Source organism: Monocercomonoides exilis, assembly GCF_001643675.1.
Source record: "Monocercomonoides exilis strain PA203 chromosome Unknown scaffold10-1930038, whole genome shotgun sequence".
NCBI classification, from domain to species: Eukaryota; Preaxostyla; order Oxymonadida; family Polymastigidae; genus Monocercomonoides; species Monocercomonoides exilis.
Genome location: NW_027150555.1, coordinates 286,983 through 308,505, shown reverse-complemented (window position 1 = coordinate 308,505; position 21,523 = coordinate 286,983). Strand labels below are relative to the sequence as shown.

The following is a 21,523-nucleotide window of genomic DNA, read 5'->3' as shown; positions in this document are numbered from 1 at the left end:
TAATGACCCATCTTCCTTCTTCTTCAGGCGTGATATGTAATGAGCGCCATAACATTGTTATGTTTTTTAATGTTTCTATCCTTTTTAGCTATTTCACATCACCGTTGTAATCTATTACTATCTTTGCATTTCAGATCAGTTGGGTGACTGACCCTTAAGTGATGATCTCTCGTAAATAGAAGAGAAGGAAGTGAGATTCACATTTTCTTTTTCAATCAAATCCATTGTTCACTCCTGCCTCTGAATATAATGAACATCCAGTTATCACCAAAGCTCCTTCTTTGTTTGAAATAATTGTTTTGGCCGAGTTGTCAAATCCCAATGTCAACTGGAGCTGGATATTTGTTAATTCAAGATGATCATTATTCACCATGAAATATTCCAGTTGACTTCCAATTGCCTTTTCAAAATTCAATATTGCTTTCACATTCTCTTCTCCCATCAGTGCAGACTTTTTGATCTGATAATTTGACACATTAAATGAATTTTGAATAACAGTTGATCCTGTTATTTGTGTTGTTTTATTTCCATTCTCCTTTTTCATATTTTCCATTCCTTTCCACATTGTGAAGCATGGTTCTTCCTCACTTCCACATCTTGCAACATCAAATCCATTTGATGAAATAAATATCTCAAATGAACTGTATTGAATCAAAAACATGAACAAATCCTTTTCTTGATGAAAATCATCACTCCCCGCAAACAAATTCTTATCATTTATCATTGATGAATAATCAAACTTGAATGAGTCATTTGTCACAGAACTGTTGAAATCCTTTCCCAAAATGAACAAGTTCTTTCCAATGGCTGCTTTGTTGTTCTCAAACGTTACTCCAACATCAAAAATAAATGGGTTCTTATTCAAACAATTTTGACAATCCAAATACAAAAACCCTCCTTTTCCATTGTTTGAAGAAAGTGAACAAGAAGACGCATTTGTTGATTTGATCACCAAATCTTCTTCATTTTTTAATATCACTCTTGCCACACCTCCTTCTTCACCGCTTCCAGTGTTTACAATATTTGAAAAGTTGCTGTTTTCAAACAAAACAGAAGAGGCCATCATCAATGGAAATTTGACAAATGAACAATCTGCCAGACTGCATCCTTTCAATGTGCAACTTCCACTTGTTGTTGTTATCAACGAGTATTGAATGATATCTGACGATGATTGGATCTCAAATAAACAATCTTTGAATTGAAGAACTCCATTCGATGAGATCAAGGAATTCATATTTGGCTCAAATTGACATGGAATTTGCAACATCAAAGATAACAAGATAAGTGATACTGTTGAAGAAATAACAGATGAAGTTGATGAAGAATCCCCATTGATTGTCCCTTCAAAATGAACAGGCTTGTGTTTAATGGCTTCTCCCTCATTCACACACCCTTCAATTACAAGTGCATCTGTGAAGGAATAAATATCTTCAATTGTCCCTTTATCCCTCACTTTCACTTTCCTTTCTCCTTCTGTTCCTCTTCTGTCAATGTGGCTTATTCCACTCCACATCGATTCACATGGATGTCCATCGCTCCCACATCCCAATGTGTCATACCCCTCCCTCGACACACACACCTCCATTCTCTTCATTTCAACAAGAAACAGCCCAAGATCAACACTCTCTGCAAAATAGTCTCTGTCAATCCCTTTCATATCAACTGCCATCCCTTTTCCTTCTCCTTCTCCATTTTCATATTCGTATTCAAATCCAAACCTCTCCTTCGTCACTGTTTCATTCAGTTTCTTGCACCAAATGAACAAATCCCTTCCCTCAGCTGCAACATTGTCTTCGAATGTCAATGTTGTCAACGCAAAGTTATTCACACAATTGTCACTCAAACCCATATATATTCCTCCTCCCCTTCCTCCATTTCCATTCGCCGAGCATGTTAATATAAATGATGATTCAATTTCAAGCAAATCATTCAGCTTCATCTCGCTCTTCAAACACCCTCCACTCACACTTTCTGTTTGGATATTCTCAAATCTGCTTTCTCCATCAACTCTCAAACTCGATCCTCCATTCGACGTTATCAGCGACCCTGCTCCCACAACACACCCCAATCCTGTCATGTTCCTCAATGTGATTTCCGATCCACCATTCCCCACTATCACTCCTCCTCCACTGGTCTCAATCCCGTCCAATGAACAATTCTCAAATATCACATTCCCTCCTCCAAATCTTGCAATTCCACATCCGTCAAATCTTATCCCATTCATTTCTGTTCTCTCTATTTGAATTACCCCTCCATTCCCAATCACTATCCACTTCCCACACTCATTCACAATTGAATTCCCTTCTCCTTTTGAAAACAAACAATCCAAAATGAAACATTGCCCAATCCTCACTTCCACAATCGATCCATCACCAGTTGCACTTGCAGAGGAAAAGCATGGAAGCGAAATCTGAAGAAGTGACAAAGCCAAATGTGTTTGCCCATCTCCTTCTGTCAATTCAAATTTCCCTCCTTCCTTCACAACCAGTTCTCTCGTTTCTTCATTCCCTTCGATTATCAGTCCTTTCACTTTTCTGTTGATCGTCTTGCTCACTGAAGCAGCACCAACAAGCACAATCCTCTCTATCTCATCGTTCAACTGATCAAATCCAATATCAACAGACGAGCAAGGATTTTCTTTCACTCCACAACTTGATAATTCGTTTCCAGCATTGCTCACAAACAAATTCGTTCCCAATCTTGGAAACAGATAATTGATCAGCGAGTCTTCTTTTCTTTGTTCAGATGACTCAAGCACCCACATCTTATTTTCTGCTGTGACTCTTGTGGCTGTCCCTTCCCAAAACGCTGGAAGAAGCATCGTCCATGGTGATCCACACGCCAAATACACATCTTCTCCTTTTTCTGCCACATTGTTCGCAAAATCATCATTCTTCATAGAGTATTCAATATTCGTTGTTTCAAATGTCAGATGCATCCCTCCTCCTTTTCCACTTCTATCTGAAACTGTGCATCCATTCATCTTGTTATCATCAAACAACAGTTTTCCTCCATCTCCCACAATCATAACAATCCCTCCCCCAATTGCGCTCACTGAATTGCATTTGCATTCTTCAAACACGCATTTGTTAATATCCACACACTTCCCACTCCCCACTCTCCCATTCAACACCCCTCCATTCCCATTCTCTCTCTGAATTGATTTAAATGTACAGTTCCAGATTTTAGTATTAATCCCTTCTCCAATCTCAATCTCATTTCCATTCTCAAAACTCGATTCATTCATCGTAGTGTTCTTAATCTCAACATCTCCATTTCTCAGCTCAAATAAGCTTCTTCCCTCATTTTCTCTTGTAACTTTCCTCACAATCACCTCATCAATCAACCCCTCAACTCCTGCTCCATCAAAAGTCACCATCCCTGATTTGGTCATTGCAAAATCTCCAAATTCACATCTCACCAACTCCACTTTCCCTCCTTTCCCACAAATCAATCCAACTCCAATCTCTTGTGATTCTGCTCCAAATGAACATCCTTCAAATCTCAATGTGCTTGAACTGCACAGAAATACATACTCCTTTCTTGATTCGGCAAATGTTGATATCGAAAATGCCAATGACGAAAACGATATTGCTCGTTCGCTCTTTATCAAAAATTCATTTTCTCCTCCTTCGCTTATTCCAATCTTTGCCTTTGCAACATCTCCATCAATGTTCATTTCTTGAGTGTTGAGCGTCAGTTCATCGAAAATTGAACTTCCATCAACAAGTTTCAGTGTTGTTGGTGATGTGTCAAAAACACTTGTTCCTGCATATGTCAATGTGGAGCATGCAAAGTCAGCATATCCGCACTTATGATAGTCCATCCCTCCATTTCCCCCATTCACAAACCCAACTCTCGGCTTCTCTCGAAAGAACACCACAATGGGAATCAATCTCATCTCATTCCCATCTTCTGCTCCCATAAGATCTTTTATGTTGAATCCATCTCCTTCAATCTCAAATGAGAAGTTGAATGATGCGCTATTCACCAATTGTGGCAAATATGTTCCTTCAATAAACATATTGTTTCCTCCATATGCGGCTGTGTTTGCTCCCTCGCCTGTTCCAAATGCCAATTCACTCATCATAAAGTCGCTTCCTCCTTCTTCGCATCTCAGCAACACTCCTCCTCCATATCCCCCAACTGATCCCTCATTACCAGCTGAACATTTCTCAAACGATGTTACCACTCCACTCTTTCCCAAACGCATTTCTCCTGTTCCCTTCAGTATCACTGCCATCCCCCCTCCACATCCCTTCAATGTTCCACATTCTTCAATCGCAACATCATTCACTTCAACAGCACATCCATCCCCAACTTCTCCACTCACAACACTCCCATTTCCCTCCAAACTGCAAGTTTTCATAATCATGCAATTCCTCATCCTCAGCTTCTTTCCATTATCATCCAATATCAGTCCTTTTCCTCCCATTACGCATTCTTGTGCTGTCACATTCACAAACGACAATGAACTCGATGATGATGAATACTCAATCAATCCCTTCATATTTGTTGTTTCCACACTCTCAAACAATGCATTCTCAATCGAACCCTCCCCATTTATATCAACAACAACGAATGGATTCAATCCAAATTTCGCATGATTCATGCTGAAATCGAAAATGGACAGTCTCCCACTTCGAACACACGCAAAAGAACAGCTGCACTCTCCCTCTCTTGTTTTGCTTTCAACAGAACATCTCTCAATGATCAGCGTTCCATTTGTGCCTGAAACACAAAATATCTTTGTTTGTGCCAACGCAACTGATGATGGCTGTGAACACAAAACAACAAAACATATCCTCTCAAATGTGGCAGATGATGTGGAAACATCCATCATCCAGTCTCCACCAAATCCATTCCCCACCATCTCCATATTCGTCTTTGTCAACACCCCACAAAAATGATATCCCTCCACACCATCCAACTCAACAATCTCTTTCATTTCATATCTTTCCCCAAACTCAAGATATCTTTCTTGTCCTTCCAGTCTCCTTGCTCCATAACCAACTGTCTTGCATCGCAGTTCATCAAACCCACACACAACAACATCCTTCCCTTCATCTCCCATCTTGATCCTATTCAGCTTTTCTGCCAGATAAAACTTCAGCGGAATAACAACATCCCTCCACTTCCCATCCATCCCCATCGCTTCAACTGATAAATCTGAAAGTGCAATTACAAATTTAATGTGCTCGCCTGTCACACTCCTCTCCAAATCTCCTGACTCAATAAACACATTCATCCCATATTCTGCCTCATTTCCATCAAATATCAAATCTCCTGATAATTCAAATCTAGCATCTGCATCAGCCAGAGAAAGAAATATCCCTCCTCCTTTCCCTTCACTTCCACTCGTTGATGGAGCACAACACTTTTCAAATCTTGTTGATAACGCATACAGCTCAGAGGGATTTTCCAATGAAACTGACAATCCTCCCCCTCCTTTTCCATTCTCATTCACCTTGCACATCCTGAATGTGCAATTCTCAATTTTCATTGTGTCTTTGCTTCCATCACCATTCGATCTCAAACAAAGGCATCCACCATCTCCTTTCCCTCTCGTGATGTTCTCAAATGAGGTGTTCTTCAAGGTGATTGATGAATACTTCCCAACCTGAATTACTCCACAACTCGGCAGATCACAATTTGCGATCGAGCAATTCTGAATTGTGGCTGAGCTGCTTGCGGCAATTTCAATCAATCCATTCACTCCATTTGATATTGTTTGATTGATTATCACCTCATCCATCATGCATTCACAATTCCCATTCACAACAATCACACTTCCCACAAATCTCACTTCCCCCACACTCCCTCCACATATCATCCGGATAATTTCCACTTTCCCTCCACTCCCACTCACAAACACAAAATTCACTGCATCCACTCCATTTCCCATCTTTATCCCACAATCAGCAAATCTCAATGTCCCTCCTGAAGAATGAACAAATGATGTATGTTCCCAAATCGATTCTCCCAATTCAAATAATATCCCCGTCAATGTTGATGAAACACTGTTCATCACCAATGCTTCTTGTGTTTTTGTTCCTGTTCCTCCAACTTTCAATCCAACATCTTTGTTGCTCGAATCAATCTCATATGACTGTTTGTTCAACTGCACTTCTTCATCAAATGAAAATGTGTTTGTCAGTCTGATGTTTCGTTTTGAACTCGGATACCGATATTCACTTGCTTCTCCAATTGTTCTGCATGGATAATCTTCATATCCACACAGCTTGAATTCACTTCCTTGTTCTCTCCCACTCACGTATGCTGGCGATGAAAATGTCCGAAGAAACACAACAAGTGGAACAATCAGCTCCAAATTGTTTCTTTCTCTTCCACAAAGTTCATTGAAGTCTGTGAGATTAATTCGAATTTCTGGATTGAATCCAATTGAAGTGCTGTTGATGACAGCCGATAAATCCTGTGCTTCCACAAATAAATTCTTCCCTTTCCATGCGTTACACTCACAAAATGCCATGCTCTCCAATGAAAACCTTCCCATTTGATCGGCAAGTTCAGCAAACATCCCTCCTCCCAATCCTCTCCCTCCATTCACAGCCTCACTTGATAGCACTTTACATTCAGACAAATTCACATTTTTCATTTCCAAACTCCCTCCCTTCCCCACTGATATCATCATCCCTCCTCCTTTCATCCCACTTCCACCCGAACATGTTGATGAAAAATTGCATCCTTCAATTTTCACACTTCCTCCTTCTTTTATCTCCACATTCAAACATCCCCCATCTACCCCAGTTATTTCCACTCCTCTCACTCTGCTGTTTAAAATCTCCAATTGAGCTCCACTTGTTATTGATATTGGCGATTTCCCATTCATTGTCAGTGTTACTCCACTTTCCATCACAAATCCATCAACAATCAGATTCCCTCCTGCCATGTCAATGATGCTGTATCCTATCTTTCCATCTATCAATGCACCACTTTCAAATGAGACTGAACAGTTCGTCACACTGAGTGTTGATGTTGAATGAATGAATGCACTTCTCCTTGGATTCATCTGGCCTTTCACAACAAATGAAAGTCTGCTCATTGTCAATGAACTCGAACATCCAACAAGCCAATCTTGAGTGGCTGATCCTCCATCACTCACATTCACTCCCATCCTCTCTCCATCTGATGACACTATTCTGCCTGAAATTAACACACCAAATGATGGTACTGTGATTTCCTTGGCAATTGACGAAGATGAGACAATTTCTATTTCTTTTGAACTTTCACTCAATCTTGAGTTCGCACAATAATCAACTGTCAAACAGCCAAATTTCTCAAATCCACAATGGTTGTGGTCCTTCCCATTTCCTCCACTCCCATCAACAATCACTTTTGTCCCCATTGAGCACAAATACACAAACAGTGGAATCACTCCATTTTCATCCCCATTTTCACTCCCACTCAGTTTCAATACATCTGATGGAATTATGCTTGTGTCAAAAAATGAAAATGTGTTTGAATTCACTTTTGACTCCAACAGCACTCCACTCCCACAATCAACAAACACATCCTTCCCATATGTTGCCACATTCCCATTCACTTTCGAAAATTCAACATTCTGCCCAATTGTCAATCCACATCCCCCATTCTCCATCAACACAAACATCCCTCCTCCTCTCCCTCCTCTCCCTCCATTATTCTCTGCCTTATTCCCATCAATCACACTCGACCCATTCACAACCACTTTCCCATTTCCCTTCAATCTAATATGCATTCCTCCTCCTTTTCCACCAACACAACCGCACCCATTCACATTGCACCCATCAACAGTCAATGTTCCACTCGACCCAACTGTCCCTTTCATCCATCCTCCATCTCCCTCATTCCTTTTGACTCCACTGATATTGCATCCTGAACAAATCACACTCGCCATTCCTTCACAAAATTCAATCGCTGAGTGAGCTCCAAACACAAGTGCCAGCCCTTCCTCCATCACAAATCGATCCATTTTCAGACTCCCACTCTGCACATTCACAAAACTGTATCCAAAGGAAACACTTGATGTGCCCTCTGACAAATGAGCAACTGAACAGCCTGTGAGTGTGAGTGATGAACTGGTCAAACAAATGAGTGATGTTGCACTCGATAATGAAAATGGTATTTGAAACGCAATGTTCTTTATTGAACTCGCACTCTGTACATTTATCAAAGATGAAGATGTCATTCCACTGGGCAACCAAACATTCACATTCGTCTTGTTTGTTGCACAATACACCTCCCATTCATATGACCCCGCCATCGACACAACTTCTCCCAGCTCAAACCCTGGATCCAACACAATATTCTTCTTTGACGAACTGAATCTGTTTTGAGCAGCAAACGCGATTGTGGAACATGGAAAATACCTAAACCCACAAAACCACGAGTCATATCCTCCACACCCATTCACCTCTTTCCCCACATGTGCTGCTCCTGAAAATGTATCAAAAAACACGTTCAATGGGAATCTTCCCATCCCTATCTCGTTCCGGTCATATCCCATTAACTCATCATAAATAGAAACATTTCGTGAGAAATTCAGCTTTGCGGTTGTTATTGTCCCACTCACAAACCTGCTCCCATTCACAAATACATCTTTCCCTCCCAATGTTGCACTGCAACCAACAAAACTCACAGATGATATCTCAAAGTTGAATGAGCCATCTGCCAGAAATAGCATCACTCCTCCTCCATACCCACTGCTCTTGCATTGATTAAATGTTGTTGTTCCTCCACTGTGTGATGTTGAATCTCCAATTCGAACTTTGCTTGTCGAAGATACCAACTCAACCTTTATCCCTCCACCATTTCCTCCCAAACACTCGCATCCTTCTATTGTTGTATTCCACACCACAAATGTCTCTCCCGCCTTCACGTTTTTTGCCATTGCAACGCCATCTCCTCCTGTCCGATTCACATTCCGAATTGTCACATTTCCCAGCAAACTCTCTCCTGATGGCGATCCTGCTGATGATGGTTCAGCGAAAAGAGGTTGTGTTATTTTCATGTTTTCAATCTCAACATCAACCATCTTCAGCTGCCTCAATGCAACTTCAAACACAGATGCTGATATTACACTTCCTCCTGACATCGAAGAACTGATCAAAACATCCTCCAGCGAAAGAGTCCCGCTCCCAACAGACACCACAAACACATTCGGTGACGAGCTTCTTATTGAGTTGTGATCGATCCCCACATGCTCCATCTCCAGCTGCCCACTCGTCACGCTGAACAGCGTTGCCGAAGAGGTCGAAAGCGCACTCGTTCCAATCACACTCACCTCTTTCCCTTTCCCAACAATCGAAATCTTCTTTTCCCCAACACTGATTACTGTCCCTTCGTTCACATGCTTCCCACCCAGCACTGTGATTGTCGAACTCAGCTGTGTTAGGCTCGCACCCACTGCATGTCCCACCGTTTTGCACGGTGCTGACTCAGCCATTCCACACAAATTGTTTGTGTCGCTTCCACCAACACCAACAAATCTATCCTTCATCCCCTCCTTCAGCCACCACTTCTTTTCTGTAAACTGATACACAACAGAACTCCCATCGTAATATTGGCGATACACTCTCTTATCATTGGTATTCGTTGTATACGATTCATAAAATGGATTTGCAGATGAAAAAATATTGTAAAAATCTTGAAAATACATATCATGACCATAAGAATTAGAACTTGCGCATCTGCAATCGTGGAAAAAGAAGAAAAAACAATAAAGATTATTGCTTGGAGCCATTTGTTGATTTGAATCAAAATACAATCCTCCCCCAATTGATATTGCGTTGCACGAAATAAACTGAAGGCTCCTCATTTTGAATGCAGCTGGAACACTTTGGCAATTCATCCCCCCACCACTCGAGCTAGAAAGCACGCACGAAGTGAATGAGCACTCAAACACGCACGAGCTCTCCCCTTTGCCACTTTCTGAATCAATACAACCAGATTCGGAAACATTGAAAGATGAAATACTAAGTCCACCTCCTGAACCAATCGCTTTGCATCTCTGGAATTCACAATCACTGATCCTGACGCATGACAATATTGAATTTACATACATCCCTCCTCCAGCGTAATTTGTTGCAACACAACCATTGAATTTGCTGTTCACAATCTCAATTGAATCAATTGAATTGCATGTTATTCCTCCTCCAGTGTAGTGCGCAAGACAGACATTGAACGAACAAAATTTCACTGAAAGCATTCCCATTGGCCGACTACACATGAAAATAGCTCCGCCATTTGATGCACTATCAGTGAAAGAATAAGTTGTTCCAGTTGTTCTTGAGCCATTCCATTCGCACCAAGTGAATGTGTTTGCTCCATTGTCTGTTAAATTCTGCCTTCCTGGGGATTTCTTGTTATCTTCGCTTCCAAGGAATTCAACATTTCTTGTCCGACAACACCCAACAAAAGAAGTGTTTGACGCAGACAGTGATGAAAGTTGCGAATTAATTGATTGGGCAATCCCTCCATCATATACATCACAAACTGATGAAAACAAGCAGCCATCTATCAAAGTGCAGCTTTCCCAACAAGATATTGAAACAGATCCTCGAGACGATGAAGAACTCGAAATGTTGAAGAAAACCATCCTCGAAAGTGCAGCACTCTCAATGGATGGTGATGACAAAAATGGTGCTGAGGAGAGTGTCATTGAAGAAAAACGAGATGAACAAATCGAAACTCTTCCAAAACATTGCAAACGATCCTCAGTTGGATTTGAAGCAAAAAGAGGAGGAATTTGAGGGAATTGAGTTTTTGAAGTTTTGAGAGAGATATTCACCAATGTTGCACAGCTTCCCTTCAAATCCAATGGCGAAATACCACTTTCCACAATCACCCCACATCCATCCATCGCAATCTCACTTTCGCTCCAAGCACAGGCAATGCCTTTTCCATCTCCACAGCCCATCCTCAATCCTCTCAAAAGCACTGACGAATTCTTCAAAACCACACATCCTTTCATCTCACTTCTAAAAAATTCATTCCCCTTTCCACTCACTTTCAAATTTTCAGTATTTGCACAATCCTCACATTTCTCATCAAAATGATCATTGCTCTTCACTTTTGCTTTGTTTTCCTTGTTTTTCATCAAAACCTCTTTTCTTTCATCAGCTCCTTCGCTGTATCCATTTTTGAGGGAACAATACATTTCCTCATTTTTTGTGTCAAATGTTTTCATCTCAAATTCACCATGGTCAAATGAGTATTCACATGCAGGAATCTTTTCCTTTTCTTTCACTCTCTCCTTCGAGAATGCATCTTCGATTGTTGCATCCAAGGGCACGCACTTGCACTGCAATATGGATGCAGAGGCAACAAAACTCAAAACAATAAAAACTCGATTTCGCATTCAATTCTCTTTTTATTCTATTTTTCTCAGTCTAGTTATTCTGTTATGGGTCATTTTAATAAATTATTCATCTTTTCTTCTCTTTTCCTGCCAAATCCAAAATTCGCAAATGATAAATGTTTCGCGAAAGAATTTGTAAAAATATCCACAAACTTTTTGAATCATCAATAATTAAAATTCTTTGAACAAAAATTTTTTCAGTTTTGAACTCCTCAGAAACAACAATAAGCATACCCAATACCAACTGCAAATGAATTCAATAATCGTTGTGGTCCATTTCTTTTTTCATCTTCTTGTTTGCTGCATTCTAATATTAAAGGATCAAAAAAAAAAATGAAGCAAATAGATTTTTCATTCAAAAATCAATGAATAATCAACAAAAAGTCACAATGAGAAAGAAAGAAATTCTAAAATTCTAAAAAAGATGTGAGATAAAAAAGAGCAAATGCAACAAGTGGTTGTTCCATGTTCTCACTTTTCTATCATCAAATTTTTTTTTATTTTTCAAAAATACATTTCAGCTTGTCATCTCAAACCTCATTTTAATCTTTCATTTTCTGACTCATTGCTTCTTCTTCAAAAAAGTTGTGTCTGATTGTCCTTTGTTTTGTCAATTTGTTATCTAATTCTTTCATCCTGTGAGTCAATACAGTTCCCGTTCGTTTCACGAAAAGAAATGACAGTTAATGCAAAGATAGTGGATGAAAGATGAATCCTTTGGAATGCTGTGCAGATAGAAATATTCAACTCCAAATTTGAAAGAGAATAACTCCTGGCAAAATTCATATTCCAAAAAATGGATTTTTAACAAAAACAGTGAAATAAAAAAAGTCAAACCAAATTGTCTTCTCACTTCATCTCTTTCTGAGAGATTAATTCCTTGAAGTGTGAAAACGGTTTTTATTTCAGTTTCCCTCATTTCCTTCCTTCTTTCGTAGTCGTCTTAAAATAACTTGAACAATCCAAAAAAGATATTTCCCTTCAGCTCCTGATTTGTTACAATTGCTGATTATCTTTTCAAAATCTGAATGTTGCACATTTCCATCTGTCTACCTGCTAATATAAAATAAAAGTCAATTAATCCAGAAAAAGAGATATGAAAAATAAAATAAATTGATTTCAAACGACAGACACAAACATAAAGAAAAAATACCTCTTTTTATTTTCCAATTGATAAGACTCTCCAAGGCATGTATTGAATGAACACAACCTTTCCATCCAAAACCATTTTCTTCTTTTGATGTTGAATTTGGTATTTCCAAATCTCATGCAACTGCTTCATCTTTCTTGAGAAGTCCATTTTTCCTTTGTTCTCTTTTGGCATTAACTTTTCATTTGCATGAATGAAAAAAATTGAAAATTCAGCCAATACAACACATAGAAAATTCTTCTCCTTTTTTTTGATTGCATCTGTCACAAAGAAGATGAAGGATAGCAAAGGATCCACCCTGCCTCATTAATGCTGATTTTCAAAATCCAGTTTGTTCATTCAAAGGAATATCAAATGGCGTTTCGTCAATGAACTTGCTTTTCCAGAAATTGATTGATAACAGGAACAGCAATGAAATGGAAAAGAATGCAAATATTCTCTGAACAAACTGCAAATCAGAAAATCCATTTGCAGCAAGATTGACTGAATGCCTTCCAATGAATTAGAGCTGGCAAATACAAATCTTCAAGAATTTTTCCTTTAATTACAAAATTCAATGATGAAATGTCGAATTCAACGTTGAGGTGAAACTAAATGCCCAAACATTTTCCGAATGCTCTATCCCAATATGTTCACCAGTCACGATAACTTTCATCTCCATTTAGATTGCAACCTTGAATCAAAGAAATTTTTGTGTTTGAAGTCGTCAAAAATGATTTCAATCTTGCAAAGCCAACATCTCCTTTGAATAAACAAACATGCGCATTTTGTTGTTGGCAAACATCACGATTTGATGTTTTTGAGCATCCAACAGAAGTTTTCAAAGCTTTTTGAATTTCAATAAAACCAAATTCTTTTCAAAGAATGAATAAAATAAAATACACACCACACAGAAACATAACCTTTAAGCCTGAGGATAATCATTTTTTCCGTGGATGAAGACAATCGCATTCAAAATACAAAAAATGTTAAAAACCCACTTTTTTCACGCTCATTTCAAAGCGATAAAGAAGTAGCTCTTTCCCAATTGAAACTATAAACTGTTCTCAGAGTTTCATGGAAGTTACAGAATGCATTGTCTTTTGCACAATTCCTGCGGACCAAAACATTGTATTTTGATCTTTTCGAAAATGTTATGTAAACGATCGAACATTTTTTAGTTTTTTCCTTGGAAGTACGAAAGGATTCAATATGAAAATGATGTTATTATATTGGAAAAGGAATATATATGATATTATGTAATAGTAAAGCTGCAAGCATTTGTTAATATTCAGAATTCCAATGCTTCATTTATTCAATCGACAGTTTCGCACAAACATATTAAAAACAAATGGAAATACGATTTTATGAAAGGAAGTTTTTTCTTCTGAACGACACTGGAAATAATGCAAAAAGAATGGAAAACGAGAAGTTGGCTTGAAGTTCATAATTCCATTCACTTGAGTTATTTTTGAATATTTGTTTTCTACAAGCAAAAATAGCACGAAAACATTTTCCCCATAAACTATCTATCGTGGCAACTCACTTCATTTTCTTGGAGAAATGTTTGTATCGATTTATTTTGCAATTTTGCATACGTCAACTTCATATTTTCATTAAAAACCAAACCTTTTTGACTTCCCGAATTTGACTGTTCAATTATAGGAAGTGCGATTTTTATCTGCCATTTTTGAGATTTCCAGTTGAAGGCCAAAAACATCAGTTCAACAGCGTTCATGGATTTATCACATTTCCGAAGAATGGACAATTCAAAACTCTTCTTCTTAAAGACCACTTTTTTTATTTCAATTTCTTCTTCTCTCCCTTCCAATTCATTCGAAAAATTACAAAAAAACGAGGGCCAATCAACAATTTGACAAATCAATGCAGAAAGTGATCGAAGCAGGAGAATGCAAAATTTTCAATTGATATATGATTTATTGAAATTATCAATCAATGCTCATCTGAGAGTTCTGCACGCTCTATTTATAGATCTCATTTTCCGTTCTTTGATCAGTCTCAAGTATTCACTTCTTCAACTTCATCTGCACGGCATGGGCTGAACTCTGAGGATGGCAGCGCTTTTCCTGTGTCGTTCCCAACTGGAAATGCTGGGCAGCTTGTGGAGCAGTTTCTTGTGTCTGTGATAAAACTGCGCAACTGGCTCGAGAAAAACCCTCCGTCGCAGCTTCAGTCGGCGCCTCTTGCGCAAATATTCCTTCTGAATGAAGATGTGGCAGGTTCGCTATCGTTGGAAGGGGGAAGCTCTTTTTCGGTGCTTCCTTTTTCTTCGCTTTCTGTGGGATACTCGCGGATGGATGGGGATGGGCAGACGCCGAGTGTGTTTTCAGACAGCCTGACAGCAACACACTCTCCGATGCAGCGTTCAGCTTCGCGGCCGTTTCCTCTTTCTCCGTATGCTGGTGGAGGCGTGGATGATGGCACATCGTATTCAGTGGCAGGGTCGATGGCTGGTCGGAGCAGGAAGGACAGCAGCGACTCGTTGCAAAAGAAGCTGATGAGGCGGATGATGGCGTTTGCGCCGTTTGCAGATCGTGCAGACACTCCAGCCAGCGCTGCTCCATCGCCAGCACATCCCTCTCCCACTGCACCCACACCTGTGCGGCCGTCTGCACTCACGCCGTATGGCATGCGATATCCGAGCTTGTCTCCGTCTCCGCTGAGCCGCACTCCCTCGTCGAGCAGCGTGCTGATGTCGCTGGGGCCATCGGCGATGTATCAGGGCTCGCTGCCATCGCCGTCGATTGCATTCACGCGGATGCTGTCGCCGTCGCTTGCAGCTGAGTACTCGTCGCACTTTCTGCACAGCTCGATGGACGAGCTGTCGTCTTTTGTGGCTGACCGGGAGTCAACAGCGTTTGGGCACCGCTCGTCTTCTCCCTCTTCTGTGACATCTGTGGCATCTGCAGCATCAGTGTCGTCAGCAAGTGCGCAGAGGAACAGCAGAACGAAGGGCTCTAAAAGAGGGAGCAGGAAGAAAGCATTGTCTGAAATGAGGGAACGAGCGAAGAATCAACATAATTTTCAGAGTAGAATTAACTGATTGCAATTTTCTCTTCTTCTTGTATTTTGTGACTTTTATCAACCTCGATGAGATCACATCTCGATGATGCATATCTTAAGCTGATTTAATGGGATATGATTAAAAATAACAGATGCTTTATGGAACAAGATATGGAAAGATGTATTTGGAACCAAATGGAAGTAAGGACAGATTAAGGGTGAATCTCAATATCGCAAAATGAAAAATAGAGAAATTACTTGATGATGAAAAGTTGGGATCAAACTGATTTAGATAATCGTTGGTATTTACCATTTTATTCTTCATTAAAATTTCGAGTTCATTGTTTTATTTTTCATTTTTAATAAATTGTATATTTACCTTGGTGACGAATTTTGATAAATTTCACTTGGATGTTGATTTACACGATTAAGAAAGAAAAAAAACAGGTATGAAATAGAAGATGAGTATGTGAGAATTTTCATTTATTGTTCAAAAAATCTTAAAAAATAATGATAACAAAGCGAATAAAAAGTGTTTTTTATTTTTCTTTAGGAAGGAATTTTAAAAAAATAATAATCCTTCAAAATAGATTTCCAAAAATTATAGTAAGGGAAATACATAAATGTTTGAGACGATTTTCTGAATCTTTAAATATGAATCAAGCGATTATTTATGATACATTGGAAAAATCTCTTATTGGAAATACGGAAACTCTGTTGAATACAGCTAAAGAAGTTGAATCAGTGTGTATTTATGTATTTTTGAAAACTTAGTTTTACCTTGTCTCATGCTTTTTAAAACATAAATATAAAATGAAAAATGAAAATTCACTAATAAAAGTGGAAAAATGAGAAGGGCTATTTCCAGGAATTACTGACATTTGCAATGAATCCTGCTGTCAAACAAGAAATACGTGTTGCAGCCATTATTGTGTTTAAAAATGGGGTATCAAACGAATGGGTCATGTCAGAAGATACAAAAAGTAAAATTTATGTTAGAAAGAATATTGTAAATGCAATTGTATCTGCGCCAAGGCAGATTGCAAAATTTCTGATGAATGCTTTGGTTTATATAATAAATGCTGATTACCCAAAGAATTTTAAAGAATTAGAATCGCAAATTTCAGTGTTCCTTTATACAAATGAACCTCTTTCTATTCTTGGTGCATTAAATAGTCTTCTTCCGTTATTTAGTGCATATTCATTCAAACCTGCAAAATATTGTACAGCCTTTCATTCATTTTTGAATAAAATACAAGATCGCCTTATAGAAATTGCTGTGCAATCTATGCAAGGGCAATGCTTGGATCCTTCTATCGGTGAAATTCCATTCAGAATATGCAAAATTTTTATGAAATCAATTAGATATTGCCTTCCTGATGTTGTTGCGACTGATGAAAAATTCAAAAAGTGGTTGTCTGTGATAAGTGCAATGTATTCGTTTCATGTGCCGATGGCTGTTTGATGTCTTTCTTTTTTTAAAAATTTAGACTGATCATTTTTCATATCATTTTATTATTTCAGCCTGGATTCGAACAGATTTCATGGTGCAAAGGCAAGAAATATGCAGCAGAAGCGCTGTGCATACTCTTCACGCGGTATGGGCTTCCTCCTCTTGTTCAGCCAAAATACAAAGAGTTCTGCACAAGATGGGTGGCTACAGAAGGGAAAGCAGTTCTCTCAATGGTGCTCCACGAATTGCACTTGGCGTATCAGAGCGGAGCGTTCACTTATTCTCTCCTGTCTTATCTTTATGCAAATGATAAGACGAATAGCTCTTTGGGCTGGCAGGGAGTCCCTTTCCCTCAGAACCCTATAACCTCTGTTGTTCTCACAAAAAGCATTCAAATTCTTCATAAAGGCGCCATCTTCCGCAGTTTTTATGCAAGTTCTTTGCGACCTTTCCTTCCTTCTCTGCTTGAAGAGATCATCTATCCGAACTTGCTTCTATCTGGCGAAGATTTGAGCAGGTGGACAGAAGAAGAAGCCGATGCAGCTGTTTTGGATGACAGCTCTGCTCTAGCGCCATTCCATCAGACGAACTCCACCAGCCAAGCAACTTCATCTTCATTATCATCATCATCTTCTTCTTCTTCTTCTTCTTCTTCTTCTTCATCTACGCTGTGCTGTCCATTCACTTCTGGTGCGCCTCAACAGCTCTCGCAAATGGAGGATGATAGGGACTACGTGATGACAGAGAATGGCTTGGAGCGCTCAGAAGGAACTGTCAAAAGCTCTGCTTTGCTGCTCCTGCAGACAATGGCAGAGACTTTCCCAGACTCGTCGATGCCTCAGATTACAAAGTTTATTGGAGAGAAAATGGCTGAATTGAAGAAAACAAGCACGACTGAATCTGATAAATCACAATTAGGTATGACGATAATTTTTTTTGGAAAGCAAAAACAGAGTTTAAAATATAGAAAAAGAATGTTTATGGAGTTTGTATTGAGCAATATGAATTTTAACGATATTTTTATTTTTTGGAGGGAGTTTTTTTGTGGTCACATTTATTCTTCCCTTCAAAATGCTGATTTTTTTAATTATTTCACCAAATCTTTATTTTATTTAACATTTTTTAAAAAAACATTTCATCCAACAAGTTGTGCCAAAGTGGATTCAGTGGGATGCCATCCTGCTGATGCTCGGCACTCTCCACAAAGAGCTTCTCTCCACACAAACACTGCCTGTCATCGAAGGGCTCATCACAAACTTCATTCTGCCTTCTCTTTCCTCTCCTCAGCCGCGACTGCGGATGAGAGGCTGCTGGTGCCTTTCGTTCTTTATTCCGTTGCTCTCTCGCTCTTATCCCGCTGAACTGTGCGACGCAGCAACAGGATTCCATCCGCTGGTGAGTCAGGTTGTGAAGGAGATTCTGATGGCGATGTCGGATCGGCGCTTTGCTGTGCGCATCAAGGCAATCACCTCTTTGCCTCAGCTGATGCGAATACGGAAAGCAGGAAGTCAGAGCATGTGTTCACCATCACAGGCTCAGCCAGCATCATCCTGTGTTCTGGACACGATTCACCCGTTTCTCGTTCAGGAAGCGCCGAATCTGCTCCGCTCGCTGATGCAGATGCTGCTGGTGATGGGCGACAGCGAGGACTTTCTGCATTGTGTGACCTCTTTCATTCAGCGCTTTGGCACTGTTCTCCGCCCGACTGCTGCGTATGTTGCAGCATCGCTGACAATCACCCACCTCCGCTGTGTGTGGCGGTCGGCGAGATATCCTGTGGACTTCGGGCAGCAGACCAACTTTGGGGCAAGCGAGCAGGCAATTCTTGGTCATTTGCATCAGAAGGTGAGGGAAGTGTGTGTTGCTGCGGGATTTCCAGAGTCTGCTATTGGTGCTTCTGTTGTTGCGCAGATGGTTTCTTCGTGTCCTGCGTTCTCTTTCACTTCTGGGAAGGCGATAGACGAGGCTGATCAAGCAGTGTATGCACCAATTCCTGTAAAGGACACTTTGGATGTGCTGTTTGACGAGTTCAAGGACGATCCCGAAATGATCACAGTCTTCGTTCAAATTGTTTCCCCTGCCATTTCTCTTGTCCTTGCAATGGCTCTCATCAGCCGTGGGATCACCATTCAAAATGTGATTGCCTTTAGCTCTTCTGTTTCTGGTCTGATGGTCGAGGCATCAAAATTCAACCCATGTGATCTGTTTTCGCCTGAATTTTTGGCCAAACTTACCAAAACATCTCGCGAAGACGCTTCAGAAAACATGCTTTTCCCTTCACTGGCTGTTTCTCCTTCATCTGCTGTTCTGTCTTCAGACCCTACAGATCCTCAATCCATTCTTCTTCCAGACACAGTTGTTGGACTGCTGGATACAATCACACACATCCCTAACTGCCTCTCATTGAATTCCGAGCTGATATTCCCGCTGCTTAAGCAGCTTTCGCAGACAGTCGCGTTTGTGGGCACAGACATGCTGAGCGATGCAATGGAGACCTTCCGCCTGCTGCTGCTTCACTACCCAAAGGCTACAGTGACTCCAGTGAAGAGCATCTGGGACTCGATGTGGGAGCTACAATGCGCAGCCGATCCTTCTATTCCGAAAGCTGTCCTGCCTTCCTTCGCTTCCTCCTCCTCTACTTGTTCTTTTGGTGCATCTTCTTGTACTCTTCGTTCGAATTGCATTTTATTTGACATTATCAAAGTAGCTCTTCGATACACAGCAAGCAGCAACGAGTTCTCATGCTCACTTGGCTCATCACTTTTGCAGCTTGTTCTGATTGCATCACGTTCATTCGAAGGATCTCCTTCGACGGCGCAAGCTTCGTCATGCTCATTTCACTCTCCATCTTTTCTTTCTCCATTCATCCCAACTATTGCTAATGTGCTTTGGAGGCGTTTCGATCTTATCTTAATAACTGGATATGCAAAACTTCTGGTGGCAGAAGAAGAGGAGAAAAAGAAGCAAGCAAGAAAGGCAAACCTGGCAGCCATGAAACACTTACCTCAACAACAAAGCACTCAACTTCCATCTTCCTCATCTCAATTCACCACTTCATCTCAGTCTTCCTCTTTATCAGCATCAACCGTTGACCCAATCAAACTCGCTGCAGCTGTTGTTCAGCACGAATATTCTGCCCCTTCGCTGATGCTCAGCCTCATCCTCCTGCTTTATGCTGATTTTTACGTCACTGTCAATCATTTCCTCTCTCTTTCTCATGCGCCTTCCACACCTTCTATGTCAACTCCTGGCGCTTATTCTCTGTCTCTTCCACCAACCATCCATTCCAACCCGCCTTCAGAAATTTTCAGTCGCTATCTTTCTCTCGTCTTCACAACTGCTTCGCTGTTCAAAAGGCCAAATGAGATAAAATGCTGCATCATTTCAATTGCCAGCATCTTTCTGTTAAAGCCTGATCCATCGTTGTATCGCTATACTCCAATCTCGTTTTCACTTTCTTCTCTGTCTTCTGCTCAACAGCAGCTGAGCGTGCAATCTTCTTTTGCTCCTTCAGCTGAAAAGTTCCAACCATTCATTGTTTCTATGCATCATGCAATTGCTCTTCTGTCTACAATGTGTTCAAACTATCACAAAGCTGAGCTCGAAAAGCTGCAGAGAAAAGCGATAGTAGAAGAATTCCGAAAGAACCACGACGAGCAAAGCAAGCAGAAATCAAAAGAAAGAAGAGAGAAAGAGGAAAATATGTTGTCATCTTCTGAGGAGAGAAAGGGAGCAAGTGAAAGGATCGCTAATGAAGATGCCCCATTAACAGATTCCGATTTTGTATATGTGGAAAAGCAGCTGGGATTGGATGAGATGGATGATGTTGAGATGGAGGATGAGGAAGACGAGGAGAGCTTGGGCGATGGATTTGATGGAGATGGGAGCGTCGATATTGACGAGGATGAGCCTGCAGAAGACGAGCGACGGAACAAGATGTTCCTCAAAGCATCAGCTGCCAGGTTTAAGAAAGGAGAAGAGCTGTTTCAAATGATGGTGAAGATCTCACAGGACGTTGGGAAAGACCACGACGTGCTGGGAAACGACGAGTACATTGAAATCTTCACTGAAACTTGTGATTCTGACAGCAGCGACTCTTCCAATTCAGATAGAGACAACATAATATTTGTAAAGAGGAAACTTAAGCGCGAAGTTGAAGCAAGAATTAAAGGTCTTCTTTCAGCAGAAACAACAGGAAAAAATCCATTTTATCTTCCAAAATTAGCTTCCAGCAAACAGCCTCAATTTTCACTTCCCAATGTTCTTGAAGAAATTGATCCAATTGTTGTGGTTTCTTCAATTTGGAATAGATTCTGTTTAATTACTGAAGATTCGTCTGAATTTCAAACGCTTCTATCTGGACAGCAACAACAGGTGCAATTAACAGTTAAAGCATTGATGGAAGAAGGTAAAAGAAGACAAGATATTCATTGATCACTTCACATCCACTTCATCAAAATTGACCGTTTTTATTAAATAAAGAAAGTTTACCATTTCACAGCTTTTAACTGAGATTTTAAAAAATAAAAATAAATTTTCATGAAGTGCCTGAAATGAG

General features: G+C 40.1%; 3 protein-coding genes across 3 annotated transcripts; 2 read left to right on the top strand and 1 right to left on the bottom strand.

Moving 5' to 3' along the window:
* Positions 1-211: 211 nt before the first annotated feature.
* On the bottom strand, positions 212-11,524 carry MONOS_12646 (uncharacterized protein; the record flags this gene model as incomplete). Its single annotated transcript, XM_067865282.1, has 2 exons — positions 212-11,302; positions 11,513-11,524. 2 exons carry the CDS (start codon positions 11,522-11,524, stop codon positions 212-214), a joined length of 11,103 nt encoding a protein of 3,700 aa, XP_067731865.1.
* Positions 11,525-14,802: 3,278 nt separating this feature from the next.
* On the top strand, positions 14,803-15,552 carry MONOS_12647 (uncharacterized protein; the record flags this gene model as incomplete). Its single annotated transcript, XM_067865283.1, has 1 exon — positions 14,803-15,552. One exon carries the CDS (start codon positions 14,803-14,805, stop codon positions 15,550-15,552), a length of 750 nt encoding a protein of 249 aa, XP_067731864.1.
* Positions 15,553-16,863: 1,311 nt separating this feature from the next.
* Positions 16,864-21,519, top strand: MONOS_12649 (uncharacterized protein; the record flags this gene model as incomplete). Its single annotated transcript, XM_067865284.1, has 3 exons — positions 16,864-16,971; positions 17,037-17,883; positions 18,113-21,519. 3 exons carry the CDS (start codon positions 16,864-16,866, stop codon positions 21,397-21,399), a joined length of 4,242 nt encoding a protein of 1,413 aa, XP_067731863.1. The 3' UTR covers positions 21,400-21,519.
* Positions 21,520-21,523: the final 4 nt, after the last annotated feature.